This window comes from Chaetodon trifascialis, chromosome 23, assembly GCF_039877785.1.
Source record: "Chaetodon trifascialis isolate fChaTrf1 chromosome 23, fChaTrf1.hap1, whole genome shotgun sequence".
Taxonomy (NCBI): Eukaryota; Metazoa; Chordata; class Actinopteri; order Chaetodontiformes; family Chaetodontidae; genus Chaetodon; species Chaetodon trifascialis.
In genome coordinates, this window is record NC_092078.1 from 13,675,107 (window position 1) to 13,690,187 (window position 15,081).

At 42.7% G+C, this 15,081-nt stretch overlaps 1 protein-coding gene across 1 annotated transcript; it reads right to left on the minus strand.

Moving 5' to 3' along the window:
• Nucleotides 1-578: 578 nt before the first annotated feature.
• wrap53 (WD repeat containing, antisense to TP53) lies at nucleotides 579-13,480 on the minus strand. Its single transcript, XM_070992778.1, has 11 exons — nucleotides 13,259-13,480; nucleotides 12,332-12,789; nucleotides 11,994-12,186; nucleotides 10,958-11,053; nucleotides 10,133-10,241; nucleotides 8,083-8,171; nucleotides 5,676-5,899; nucleotides 4,200-4,411; nucleotides 3,619-3,722; nucleotides 3,296-3,439; nucleotides 579-2,546 (listed from the first exon to the last, which is right to left on the minus strand). The coding sequence occupies exons 2-11, from the start codon at nucleotides 12,612-12,614 to the stop codon at nucleotides 2,321-2,323; spliced, it is 1,680 nt and encodes a 559-aa protein (XP_070848879.1). The 5' UTR covers nucleotides 12,615-12,789; nucleotides 13,259-13,480; the 3' UTR covers nucleotides 579-2,320.
• Nucleotides 13,481-15,081: the final 1,601 nt, after the last annotated feature.

Genomic DNA, 15,081 nt, shown 5'->3' on the forward strand with positions numbered 1-15,081 from the left:
GTATGATAATCCTCTGTAGGCGACCCCCTTTCACATTACATGTAGTAATTTCATTCTTTCTTAATATACAAATTCGGATTACAACAGGTTTAAAATTTAAAAAAAAAAAAAAAAAAGTATACTTTTTGTTCAGAGTTCATGCTCGAACACTTTGAGCCGAGCGTAGCTGCATCCGCTTTCCTTTGATCACTGCCAATCAAGTGACTGGACATGACTCTCACAGTTCATACGACAGAACAAAACACGAGCTGCCTGTGGATCCTGCCACTGTCTTTGTGTCATAACCAGCAGCAAGGCGCCCACAGGTGACCAACACCACACACACACACACACACACACACACACACACACACACACACACACACACACACACACACACACACACACACACACACACACACACACACACACACACACACACACACACACCTTACTCTGATATTTATATTTGTATCCAAAAGCAGACTGTCACACACACACACACACATACATTATGGCAAGTCCAGACCATCAGACAAACAAGCAGCAATCACTACACCGCTGGATTATCTATAACACTTGTTTGGCTTTTTTTTTTTCTCTGTTCCCAATTTTCCTTCCTGTTGTCTTGCTACCTACTTTCCTCTCTCAGGGCGGAGACGGTCGCTAAGCAACCGGCACAACACAACAGCGCAGCTCTCCAACTTGGCTCTCCGCTCGGTGTGCCCCTGTGGTTTCAGACAATCAAATACATGAGTGTGCGCGCATTCGTACAGAATGTGTGTGGGAAAGGTGAAAGCTATGAATAGTTTCCATCTCACAAGCAGAAGCCAAAAGTCCCTTTAGCTTCTTAAGAGCTGCCTCTTGACTTGGATGTAACATCATCTTGCATTCATTGGGGATTTATGACAGGGCATCCAACTCTGGACTGCCTGAACCAGAAAGGACAAAAATGAATAAGGCTGCGAACCTGTGATGAGATATGCTTTTAATTCACTCCAGCTTGAAGAAAACCACTAGAAATCCACCTGTTGTTGACACAGCCATCCAGCTGGAGATATCCTTACGCTTCCTGGTAGAGCAAATTTGTGTCATATTGTGTGCTAGTAGCTACACGATTGTAAGTATAATTACTTGGCAAAAAGTTGGAGTTCCAAGACGTGAAACCTGGATCAGCACAGGCTTCAAAATGAATCGATTCCTCAGTGTCTAAAAGTTACAAGGCATAGCTTGGAGAAACCCTACAGCAAAGCACACCCCACTGATGGCAACACAAGCATTGAGCAAATCACTGAAGTACATTATTTATGCAATTATTCAAACACAGTGTGTTTTTGTGCTGCCACATCACCACTCACAGAGGTACAAATGTAATCCGAGCACAAATAGTCAAGAAATCAGTCGTTTTCCAGGTGCATCCGCTGCTAAGACTTTCACAGATCGTTATGAGGTTACAGCAATCGAGCTAGCCGCTTGCAGAAAATACATTCGGAAAATGAGGATGACCATCATGGCTTTACAAAAATATACATTTGTGGACATGCACTGCGCGACCCAACATTTGGTGCGTTCAATAGTTTTAAAAAAAGAAGGTAAAAACAGGAGATCATCAGTTTACAAAAGCAAAGCTCAGGAACAAATGGCACTTACTGTAACTATAGCAGTTTGGAATCTCTGGGGCAGCATTATGGCCACACACGAGTAAACAAACACTCCCACAGATACAACTCAGATCTGAGATCCGACACTGGGCTGCTTCACGGCGCTGTCAATCCAACCAAATTCACCCAATTCAGGGATAAAACAAAAAAGGGCAAAAAACGTTTCATAGGTGTTTTTTGTCTTGGCTGCATTAAAAAAAAAAAAAAAAGTTCTCTCACTAATTAAATAACAAAACTCAGAAATATTGGGCTCCATTCCTTATGCAACCCACATCTTGTCTCAACCTGAGTAAGATTTGAAAGAAAACCTTTGCTTTAGCGCTGACCACAGTCTTGCCACTTAGTTCCGGTTGTAATTTACCAAACCAGCATCATAACAATGACACCCTGAAAATCTGTTCTGTAGTCAGTCCTTTAATATTTTACTCTACTGTGGTCTGTAACTGTTGTGAGCTCGCAGGTGATATGTTAAGAAATTTACTTGGGCTGTAAATGTTTAAGGTAACCGGATGTTTAAAAATGATCCAGAAAAGCTCTTCAGCCTCAGGTCTTCATGTTGCGGATGGCAAAGAGAATCGGACTGACCCATAATCAGCTTTATCCGAAGCAACCATTCTCCACATAAATATCACATGGCAGGTGTAACACAATTTATGTCAGCTGGCTGAACTAACAGGGCGTCAGGCCTCTGCTGTCTCCGTACTCTGAGCCTGGTGGCCCTCTGCGGCGGGGCCGAGCGGCCCAGCCCACCACAGGCTCAGGGTGTTGTCTTGTCGGATCTCCTGCGGTGACATCACAGCTTCACCCCCCTCGCCGTCGGAGGCCGAGTCACCCTCGCTGTCGCCGGGCCACGGGAACTGTCGCTGCCCGCTGGAGGTTGCCAACAACGGCATGAAGGGATGAATACTGTAAAAGAAAGAGGGATTCAAGAGAAGTTTTCTGGAATTTTGCACTGCAACTTTGCACCTGTTATACATTTAAAATACATTTAGACGTTAAAACTAACATGTAATTAGAGATGCAGTTCACAGACAACTGAATTTACTGAGGTTTAAGTCCAGATTCTAAACGTAATTATAGCTCATTCGCTGCCATGATGCATAATTTTCAGTTCATCAGCCACTTCATCTCTTCTACACAGACACACCAATTTAAGATTATGTGAATTGTTACTAAGCAACAGAGCACGCAGGAGCTGTAGTGACTGCTCTCACAGACCAGTGACACTGTATGTTGTGGCATGTTAAAACTCTGAAATCGAAAGCCGCTTCTTCTCTTACGCAAAATATTCTGGATGATTTGTTTGTATCTCTGCTTTTGTGTGAGTGATTGTCAGACCCAAACAGTACAGCGCAGCAGGACAATCAGGCAGGAAAACAGCAACACAGTCGCTGAACATGATTGAAGGACCTAAATCTGATGATTGCTTACTTTCTCTCTGCTATTCACAGCTGGTGTTCTGTTTGTACTCAAGTCCAATAAGATCTGTCTCTATCAGGAGCCTTTGTTTGTGGCTGTTTGTACCATTTTCAACAGTAGTAAGTTGTAGTCCAGCTAGTCGGTCATATATAGCATGACCTGGACAAATGAGAAGCTCAGGCATTTACATTTTAAGAGATATCTATTGTACAATGATTGCTGATGGGATCTCTTGCCTGATGCCGTTGGTGCAGTCCCAATGGGCCTGGAACCTGAGCTGAGGCTGCAGTAGCTCCTCATTACCATCAGGAGGAGCTGTCTGGGTGTCCCATACTGACACCACTCCCTCTGTGTCGCCACTCAGCAGGTACCTGCCTGACCTACACAGAAACAAACGACAGCAGAACATGTGTGAACAATCAACAGGTCACGGGTGATTACTGATCAGTACTGACACACCTAAAACTGGACTGATGCTCATATACATACCATGGGGTCTTAAGGGCAGTATCAGTTCAAGCTTGCTCACACACACATCCCTGAGTTGAGTTAAACTTACAGGTCCAGGTCAAAGTAGATGCGCTGATTAGTGGCCACGTTCCTCTTAAGCGAAAACACAACCTTGCCTGGCTCCCTCAGGTCCCAGCACAGGATTTCTGGATCCTACACACACACAGACACACATGAATTTCTTATTGTAATCATACAAAATACACATCGACAACCCACAACAATATTAGAAAGACAGCTTTTTATTGTCGCCCTGTCATTCATACTATATTCATGGTGGTGTCTTAACTTGCCTTACTGTTGATAATTGGCTAAAATAATTGTGAAACACATGAATCCTTTTCACTTTGACTTTCCTGGGAATCCCATGAAGCCTAATCAGACTCTTTACATGCTGACTCATACCACTGAGGCAGTAACTTAGCATATCAAGCTCCTATCCAAAAGCGTTGCTTGTGTAAACCAATTTCCCAATGCAACAGAGCAAAGTCATTTGTTACCTGCCTAACACGCAAATCCTACTGACGGTGTGTGTGTGTGTGTGTGTGTGATCATTCAGACGAGGCAGTATTATTACCCTCAGGTCTCCTCTCTGCATGCTGCTGTGTGTGTGTGTGCTCATATGTTCACCTTGCGCCCGCCGGTGTACAGGTAGTTGCCGTCAGGGGAGAAGAGCAGATGGGTGAGCCCTCCGTGGTGGCGGGTCGGCAGCAGAGCCAGCAGGGTGCCGTCTTGGCAGGAGTAGAGGCCAGCGCAGCGGGAGTAAGAGCCACAGGCGTAAACAGACTGGCAGGGGCTGAAGCCAAAGCTGGAGATGATGCCACTTTGGCCCTGCTTCTTCACTGCAGTGAGGACAAGAGAGTGGCGTTTGGCAAGGCCGTCGGCCTTTTAAAAGGTTCACAAGACAAAACTCTCAATCACCTCTACTCAAAGTTGACTTTTTGCCAGCTCATACATTACAAGAGGAAAACATGTCTCAACAATGCACATTTAAACTCACATCTGAGTCATCTGGTTCTTTTTATGCTGCACTCTTTTCCCAATCATCCTCTTTCTTGCTCTTTAAAAAAGGCTCTTAGCACGCTTTTTGGGCACAAAATAGCAGAAGCAAGGTTTTGGCAAAGTCCTCACATGTATCACATAACCTGTTTTTGAGAGTAACCACACATTTCTGTGTAATTTGCAGATATCAATTATCAAGCAGGGCTGACGGAGCCAAACAAACATGAAACCGTAGAAGGCAAGGTTCAACCGCAGCGAGATGTCGAGCTGCCAGTGTAGCAGAGATGAGAAAAAAAAAATCCTTATTTCAGGCATTTTGCATTTGTTACTAAGTTTTTTTTCTTGCCGAGACATGAAGATGCAACCCCTGAATTGAAAAATAAGACCTACTGATATTTCCCAGGATCATTTTGGTGTTAACTTAAAGACAGACACTGGTTCAGTTCATTTCAGGACGGTACAAAAACCTGCCAGCGAACTGAGACACTTCTGAGGTGTGACGGAGGTTAGGAATTCATCACAGTAAACATTTAGTTCCCTTTGTTTTGTTTTTTGCCAAAGGTACATAATAAAAACTCTCCTTGTTGGTTTGTTGAAAGAGACTTCAGCCTGTGAGATGTGACAGCCAGCTGTCAGATGGCAACTTTCTGAATACCGGAGACAACTGACTTCACATTATTCTTTTCACACTGTCCCTGTTTACTTATTGTCTTGTGGGTTTGATTTTACAAGAACGCGGGCTGTGAATGCGATTCTTTTTAGAAAGTATTCTTTATTCTTGCATCCTTGAACAACAGGGAGAGTTTTCAAAGCAGTCCCTGCTCGAAATAATCAACGTTTCGCGCAACTCATGATTCATTGTTTGTTAAAGTTAATATTATTCAGAATAATTCATTACCATGAAGATAAACTCCATCTTAGTCCACTTTCCCCTGCTTTCAAGACGCATTAACAGAAAACTACATGGGGGCACAGTTGAAATGGCCATCAACTTCTGATGTAAAGAAACACATTGAACACGTATTAAACACTATATCCTTATGCTGTAAAGTATAACTGATTTCTAATTAATCAGCTAAATAACACAAGCTGTTAATAACCGACCTATGGTGGGCCTCTCCTCACAGTCCCTTCCAGGACGCTCCGTGTAGAAGACCCGGACAGTTTTGTCAAAGCCGCAGTAGAGCTGCGTGCCGTCGGGCGAGAAGCAGAGAGAGTGGGCCGCTGTCAGCTCATCCAGGTGATTGTAGGGTCGGAAACTGGCTCGCACCTCCCCATAAAATGCATCCCACATGTGGACCGGGTTGTCACGGCTACTGCTGGCTAGACTGGGGAAAGGAAGTAAGAGGCCAGACGAAAAGAACGGCAAAGAGGGGGAGAGCGTGAGTTATTAAGACGTATGGGAAAAGCACTGAGACAACAGGGAATAGAGAGTGACTAATGCAAATTATGAACCAAGGATGAGTAAATGCTGAGAATACTTAATGGAGTCAGTCTTTATTGTCCCTGAGGGTTTGTTTTTTTTTTTTTTACAGCAAGCAATTAAGAAATTTCTCATTTTAGACTTTCAACACATAAGAACGTTTAGTAAGTGAGCATACTGTGACAATCAGCATTTGTCTATAAAAATTACCCAAAGTAACGAGCGGAATAAAACAGAGGTGTGCCTGCATCCTCCAGGATAGGAAACCGATTCAAATGAAATTTGAATGAGATTCTTTTGAAATATACATTATGTATGCCCAAAAAAGCATCGTGTTTGATTCATTTTCTTGGCTCTGACCTCTACTGCACCACATCCACCTGAATGTATCAATGCATCAAAACAAATACACAGCTTTGTGCCACGCCTCATTATGGAGACAAGACCACAGCACATTCTTATTGATTCAAATCAGGGCCAAAGACTGAGCCATGCCTTTTTAACTCTAATTACTGGGTGCTGAACAAATGCCGAAACATCACTGCGGCTCAATTAGACAAAGGAAATTAGCCCCTACCGCTGGTGCCGTGTTCTGTTATGGCCCTTCTGAGCCGCAGCTTTATTCCAGTGCAGGGAAATGCCCAATTATAATGCTAGACTGCTGCTAGCTTGGAGCAATGCCTAGAACTCAGTGCAACTTAACCGAGCCATAACAGGGGCCCTTATTCCCTCTCTACAGGAGGGGCATCAACAACACGCGGCTTTTGGCAGACGGATAGTTCAAGGAGCGCAGGGGGAGGAATGAAAAACAAAATGGGAGATGTGAGAAGAGGGGGGAGAAGGAGGGAGACGGAAAAGGCACCAGGAAAACAGGTTTGCTGTGAATGCGTTTAATAATCACAACCATAATCTTTTTACCTGGCTGACCCAGCCCTTAACAATTGACTCTGAGCTTGTCAGACCACCTGCTGTTGCTCTGCAGGAGCCCTTCTCTGATATGTGTCAGTGATCTGAAGAAGATGAAGCATTCCTGTCACCACCTCCTGCTGTCATCCTTGTGACAGACAGGTCTTTGCACGGCTTTGGCACATACGCACAGGCCTCTCAAGTGGTTTATTGTCCACACGATTCATTTGTTGATCATTGTGCTGTTGACACAACTCTCATCTTTGGACATGCAGCTCCTGACACACACTGCCTTCCTCTTACACACTGAAGACTGTCTGGTGTTGGGGTGGAGTGGTGCCAATGCTGGGCCTTGATCAGAGGGATCTGTCGGAGGGTGGAGGCTGTAAGTGCAGCATGATGGGAGCTGGGGGAGGAGGTATACACAGTGGAAACTGTTGGCAACTTGACCTCAGCTCATTAGCACGGCCCTACCTCTCTCGCCACAGAATCTCCACGGTGACGGCTGGGTGCTTCTGATGTTGGTTCAGCTTCACAGTGCATGGACAAACACGCAGTGATGTCACAATGACCACATTTTCAAAGGATGGTCGAGCACGCGGGTGCACACACATGGCAAGAAAAAAAAAACAGCAAAGAGAGGACAGAAAGAATCATGAAGCCCTTTAGGTGCTGTCTGGACTCCGGAGAGCCGTTAGTGGGCTGCATCATGCTAAAAAGCACCGTGGGCCTCAAACAGCCAAGCAGATTGCGACAGAGGTAGAAGCAGACAAGATGAAGGCCACCTCTTCTCTCATAATGAGAGACATCACAAAGCTTTTACAGCATCTCTCAACGCTGGCAGCCGGCTCACACAACGAGTAAAAATACCACAGGGATCAAAGAATGAGTCACAAGCACACAACAATACCCTCTACGTATTTTCAGATAGTCTATTAGACAGGCTCAAGCCAAGCGAAAATCTTACACACACACGGGCGCACTAACCATCCAAGATCTAGATTACGAACACCAATCACTGACTGACACTGGCCTAGATAAACAACCCAGTACCTTTTCTGTGTATACATCCTTCACCATCTGGCAGGTTGACCTTCAAAGTGAACTTTAAATGTCTCATCTATCCAGCTGTTAAGAGCCGAGGCTCAGGGCACGGTCTGGCAAAGATCGAGCTCAACTCACAAGCATGTGTCCGGGTCCAGAGAGTTCATCTTGGGGTACCAGCAGTAGTCGTAGATGGTGTCTCCCTCTGCCATCCTAAGCACCGGACTCTGCCACAGAGTGCGAGAAAGGAAAGGAGACAGTCAGGAATGTAAGGACGGCAATGCATGGTACTTACAAATTGAAATTATTTATGGGGTCCATCAGTGCTGATGCTGGTGCTGAATAGGCTGCTGGAAGAAAATATCACAGGCTGTTCCCTTATAGTGAAATTCAATATCAAAAGCCAGTGGCACCGTGTGAGAAATGGAGCAATCAAAGCTCAATTTTCTACCCTTTTCACAAACAGTCTGTGATCTCTGTAATGGGACGAAAATGGATTATATTTCAATTATTTTTGTTCAATGATCCCAATCTACCAGCCTGTAATACAATTAAGAGGCTGGCTCGTCACTCGATATTTTCTAAAACCTAAATGTTTTAACCTAACTGTTAAGTCTTTGGGAACACGTTTTCTCACGCTGCTGCCTTAAATTGATTGAAATGTTTTGTGTTTGTTCTCAGTTGATGGTAACACACCATAGATGCAAAAATTACGTTCAACAGCAACATAGTTGTGGCCTCTGTATAAAACGGTCAAACAACACAGTGTTAATACCATTTAACTGAATTCAACTTCATCATCAAGCCAAGTTTTGAGGTTGAGAAATGGCATTTGGAACTGTAAAGCTATAAAGAATTCATTTCAAATATGCTCTATTTGTAGAAGCATAAGACGAATTTTTGATAGTGATTTATCTAATTTCCAGAAACTGAACAGAGTCCATTTGTTGGACACCTGTCCTACAAAACTCAGTTAAGACAAACACTGGACTTGTGCACAGGCTCCAGCAATTACAGCCAAAAAGTGGCCTGGACTTGGGCCTGATGGGGGCACTAGAGGAACTGTTTCAAATTTGTATCCAGGCATATTGAGGGTTTATGTATCTACTGAGCAATTCTGGTCAAGACTCACAATACTGGTCCGCTCTAAAGAGGTAAAACCTTTCCTGTTTATAATTCAACAGCTTTTAATGGAGAGGAAACCAAAGTCCTCGATATTTATTGTGATATTTAATAAAAAAAACCTTTATTAATAAATTTGTGCATACAGCATATTATATTCATATAAAAGTTATTTTTAGCTTAAAGTGCTTCTGCTTTCCTTCCTTCACAAATTAAAATAACCAGCCATGACTTAAGCATGACTTGGGATAAAATGTCTTTCGCAATAAATGACTGAAGCGTGTACAGTTTCAAAACAAAAACAATGCAGCAGTCAGGAGCAGTTTCATAACATAATTAAAAGAGCTGTTCCATCGGGTGACCACATCCGCGATCAGTTAAGGTTCAAGGTCAGTTAAGAATTTTATACTTTGGCTGCAGCTTGTTTACTAACCTCTGAATTCTATCGTTGTCGACCACAGAAAATGACCTTAAGTCTTTATGCATCTTGTTATTCCTGCAGTTCTGGGACTGTTCTGGAGAAGCGGGGCTCCAAATGCTTCTTTCAGGCTCCTTTGGCCTGGCTGAAGCTTTGTTGTTTTTGTAATTTGAGTTTTAGCAGGTGGCAACGTGCCGAATGGCGTCTCATTTTCAATGTGTTTCCTGCAGCGTAGTTGACCGCCGCCTGGCAGTATATGCAAGTTGTTTTGCATTTCCTTTTAGCCATTGTCAGTTCTTGAAATGGGAAAACCAAAATGTTGCCACATATCAGCTTTATAGAGCATCTTTAATCTCTTTTCCGTTATTGGCTGATTCATCTGTAATTTTCTTGTTGGGTTTATTTATTTATTTTTTTTTTTAGCAGTGCTTGGTTTGCATGCAAAGGATGATGGGAGTCTGTCTTGTTGAATACTATGACTGTGCCCTCTGCTGTTCAAACAAAAACAATACAATCTTTGACATGGAGAAATAGTAAATAATCATGTAACGTCATGGTAGATAGCATCACAGTCCCAAAATTCAGGAAGTCGTTACATCCCTAGTTGCCAGCATTTGCACAGGCAGTACATGATGGTAAGATGCTCACCATTTCAGGAAGCAAGTCCCAGTTGTAGCTGTAAATCTCTGGAGGGAGGTTGTACACACGGAGCACATTGTCCGCACTGTTGGTCAGGATACAGGAACCGTCAGGGGCCCTAGTTTAGAAAAGGTTGCAGGTTGAGGAAAAAGGTGGTCGCACTTGCAGCTTAAGTAAATGACAGAATCAGAAAAACTATTTCTGATGCTTTTTATTCAATAGATTCTTGTATTCTTTTTAAATATGCATTGGACTGTTCCTTAACAATTCCAGAAACTATTTACATTAACACTAACCAGGGAGGTTGCATGTGGATTTCACATGGTTAACAGATCAATGTCACCTTAGGCCTGATGCTTTGGCTCCATTTATACAGACTCACAGAGATACTGGACAGTCTCTTGTGTGCTTAGTCTTTCATTGACACAGGCAAGCCAAAGTACAACAATCAAATTCAACATAAATGTCTTAACTGTTCTTGACTGAGAAATGGATTTATCTTGACTGTAACATTAAGATTGTTCCAGGCAGCCTCACTTATACCTAATTTATTGTCTGCACTTGTGTTCCCACTCTGGCCTGAGATTGAAAAAGACAGTGGAAGTCATTTTCCTAACTTAAATTGTACTGAGAGACAATAACTTCCAGGACATCGATATCTGTCCTTGATCAGCCCTCGGGCACTGAATGTACAAAAGTAATTGTCTTCTATTTATGGTAATCATTCTAATGACTCACAAATTCAATAATGATGTTATAACGTTTATACCTAGCACCTTCAAAACCTCATCCCTATGGTGGATTATATGTCATGTTAATTTTAGAAGAGATTACCATTTGCAGCCTTTGAGGTAATTCTCTGGAAGGCTGGAGAACTCAGTCCAGGAACCGGTCAGCATCTGTGGGTTCTGGGTGAAATCTAGGCCAAGGCTGGAAGCAAGGCAGAGAGAAGGGCAAATCTTGAGTTAATGAGCTTAAAAGAAAGGAAAAAACTATTACACAACAAACTGAAAGACAATATCCCATTTTAGTGAAATGCCCAGAGCAGGCAATTACATATGTGCAAATAGCTGCGAGTGCACAATTATCATCAATACTGGGATTAAAACAAGTTGCACACACACTTCCTTGCAATTTATTGCTTGGCTTTGGCTGAAGAAACAGAAAACAGAGTCTAGTCATTTCAGACTGAGAGTGTTCTTTACATGTCTCACTTTTTTAGAAGGCCACAACAGCGCTTTTTTCATTTTTATTGTACATATGGTTGATTGCATTGGTGTGAGTAAAACTAATAATCACTTTTTTAAAACTTGACTTGTCATCAGAGTATGTTGCTTCATGGGTGTCTGTATTCAAGACTCATAGTTTGCTTTGCTCCTCAGTGGGTGTGTACTGAGGAGGTGGCGTGCTCCTGGTGAACTTTAGATACATTAAATAAATAAAATATCAGCTAATAATGACCAGAATGATCTTTTAAGATGATTCACTGATAGCAAAAGAATTAATCTTAACACAAAAAAGTGGAAAAAATGAGCCACAATCATTTGTGGTGGTGAACACACTCCTGGCCCATCAAAGCACAGGATTAAGAAGCACGAGCATTTTGCAGTGCTCTATCAAGATCCATTATTTTCCCAGACTATATGGTCATTTTGCAGTAACCAAGAACTCTTGCTCTGCAGGACACAAACAACATATTCTCTCTATTTTGGAAACATATGTGTTTAACACATCTTCATAATGATCACGTAACGCCACCTTCCACAAAATCCTGCTTGAAATAGCTCAGTTGACGGCGTGTCTACTATCTTAACCCCTGGGTCTATGGAAACACAGGTTAAAAATAAACCTGACTTCTTCCTCCACTTACTGCTGTCCTTCACTGGGGCTGTCGGCAGATCTGTTACCGTTGTGCTCCTCCTCTGGTTTCGTCTCTCCTTCTAAGGGGGCATCATGCCCTGCGTCTCCATTCTGATGGTATTCTTCTTCACCTCCCCCACTGACAGGCACCTCTTCCCCTTCTCGACCTTCCTCCTCACATTGTAGTGGTTCCTTTCCTAGCACTGAAAAGTACATTTGCGTAGAGTAACTCATTAATCTTCAAGATAATCCTGAATCTCTGACAAACCAAAGTCTTAACTTCAATGAAACTGATTTTTTTCCCCTTTCTTATATTTCATTTGATACATGCAGCTGCAGATACTCTACTTTGTGCTGGTGGGGCTGTGTCTCCCTGCAGCAATCCCGCCTGTGCTGGTGTTTCTTCATGCATCATGATGGGCTTTTCAACCTGCTCCAGCCCCTGCTCCTCCTCGTTCATTCTGGGCCGCTTGGCGGATGGAGGTGCCTGTTCCACTGAGGTTTCACCTACCTCTATGCTGTCACCTTCAGATAAAGTTGATGCCTGTTGAGGGGGCTCATTATCTGCTTCTGATTCCTGGCCTGCACCTGCTGCACCTCCACTTTCACCACCTCCAGCTGTGTCAGACATCTCTATTTGTTTATCAGTCCTTCCTGTCAAGTCCTGCACCTGGTGTCCAAGTGCCTTGTGTCTGGTGATTGGCTGTCAGACGTGGGTGAGGTAAGTGCTACTGGGATAGTGCTTCTTCCTGCAGTGTGGGTGTTTGAGTCTGCTGGGGGTCGAGGACATCACAGCACCCACTAGCCTAGAAAACAGTGAGGCAGGCAAAGATGAAGGCAGGGTACAGGGTAGGTGAGACCAATTATACAAGCCGATGAAAAACATGCAAAAATATAAGAGCACTTGTATAGAAACCTAAACACAATAGCCAATTGAGAGACGTAAATGTGACGTTTTTCTTCGGAGGAATAAATAACTGACGCCAAAATGTACATGCAAACACCCCACAGACACCTGTGGCTAGTCGTGACGTGCCAGCCACTCCAAACTAGCATTAATGTTAATTTTGCTAAGTTCACGCTTACGAGGGACAAATTACATGACAAACCCTGACGCGTTTTACTCCATGAATACTCCGCTGTCGTTTTACACGTAGAATAACGCCTGCATATAAGGCAAAAATGCTTAAATTTCCGTTAACCGTCGGTCCACACCACAAACAGCAATCACCCCGCGTTAGCGTTAGCCTATGCTAACAGTCAGACGCTACCTACCTGTGTTGGGGCTTGCCTGGCCTTTGGTTCTGCTCGCAGTTTGGCTATAAACACTTTCCTCCTCGACGGCGTCAAAGCGTCGCCTAAAACCGGAGAGTCCCAAGAGTACACAAAATTATTCGACGTCCTTCTACTTCGGCACTCTGTGCATCTATTCACCAGTTCATTGCGAGAAGTTGTAAACACTGTGGGCAGCCATGTGTTTCAAACTATCGCGAGAGTAACCCTGATGACGAAAAACTCATCACAACACAGGAAATGCCAGTAATGTTTTTCATGATGTTCACACCTTTCGACTTGTGCACTCGCTCACAAATGTACTCCATTTATGAAACAAATCAAAAACAAACACTGAGTCAAGTCACTGCTAAATGCTATTTATTTAGTATTTATTTTGTTCTTCAAACAAACAAAAGCCAAACTATTTACACATCTTTCAGTTGTTCTTTTCCAAAAACAGTTTCATTACATGTATGCTGTTATTTTAACAACATTCAAAGACTCATTAAGCAAAGGAGCTGAACTGACTGGGATATAACTTTCACAAAATCTTTTAGGCCACTACTGTTGTAACCACAGTCACCAGAGCTAAAATAAAGCAGATGTTCAACTTCATAGCGCCATGCAAACAGGCCGTGACAGGATCTTTACGAAGGTTGCAACCGAACTTCCAGAGCTTTTTGAAAACACAATTTTGTAGTTTACCTAATCCTAAAAGCACGTGTAGTTCAGTAAAATAAACTGCAAACTACTTTATCGCATAACATTAGCTTTTAAAATGCCAAACATAGGTATTTTTAAAGTCATTCACAAATAAGAAACTTCTCAGTATACTCACATGGTCAGAGTCAGTTTCTTTGTTTTGGTAACCCACTACAACAACATTAAACTTAGTAACCATTTAGTATTAATTCAATAGTTATTACATACTGGAACCTACTGTGGCTACCTCAGCTTACAGTTAGCTATAGCAGGCAACTAACCACCAAAACCTAAACTGATAATAGTCAATGAATATCAGTTGCCATTTAGATTAAAAACTGCATATTCTTTAGTTATCAAGGACACAAAAAACAACTAGCTGACTAAAAGCATTAATCTCTCAAATCCAATTAGATATACATACATGGAACAAGATACTTTCCAAATAGTCCACAGGTGGAATTTCCTCTAGGGTAACACACAACTGACTGGTTAATTTCTCATCCATTCGCTGCCATCAGAGATGGTCAGCAGCAGTACCAGGTGCACAAGGCAGAGGCAGTCTGGCCCAAGTTTCAAGTTTCAAAACTCATGGTTTAGTGTCAAAACCCACAAATATCATTCATGCAAGCTTCCTCTTACAACCATGCTTCTAATACAAGCCTGATTTGACATCTCAAAACTGTAAAAGTAGCTTCCACAAACATTTAAGTCCCTTGGAGTGTAACAAATTAACCAACTTTTGTCTAAACGTGAGGCGGACCTGTCACTCTGGTTCGGATTTGCTTAGTGCAGTATATCCAACAATAGTTATGGAACACAAGTTTGTGCTTTAAGCCAATCCTGTGAATTCCACCCAGTCAGCTCAGCTCCTGACAGTACAGACTTCAGCCCTTTATTAAGCCTGCACCTTCAGCAATAATCTAAACAGGAAATCTGAACAAATCCACTCTTCATTTTAAGGAAACCAAAAGGGCAAAAAAAGCCAACCACCAGCAAAAATCAGATAAATCAAAGAGCTGCTCTATTCTGTTGCTAACTAGTAAATATCATGGTGGTACATGTATCAGGTTAATACAGAACAGACGGTTCTGATAGCCAACAGAAAACGACATTGCAGA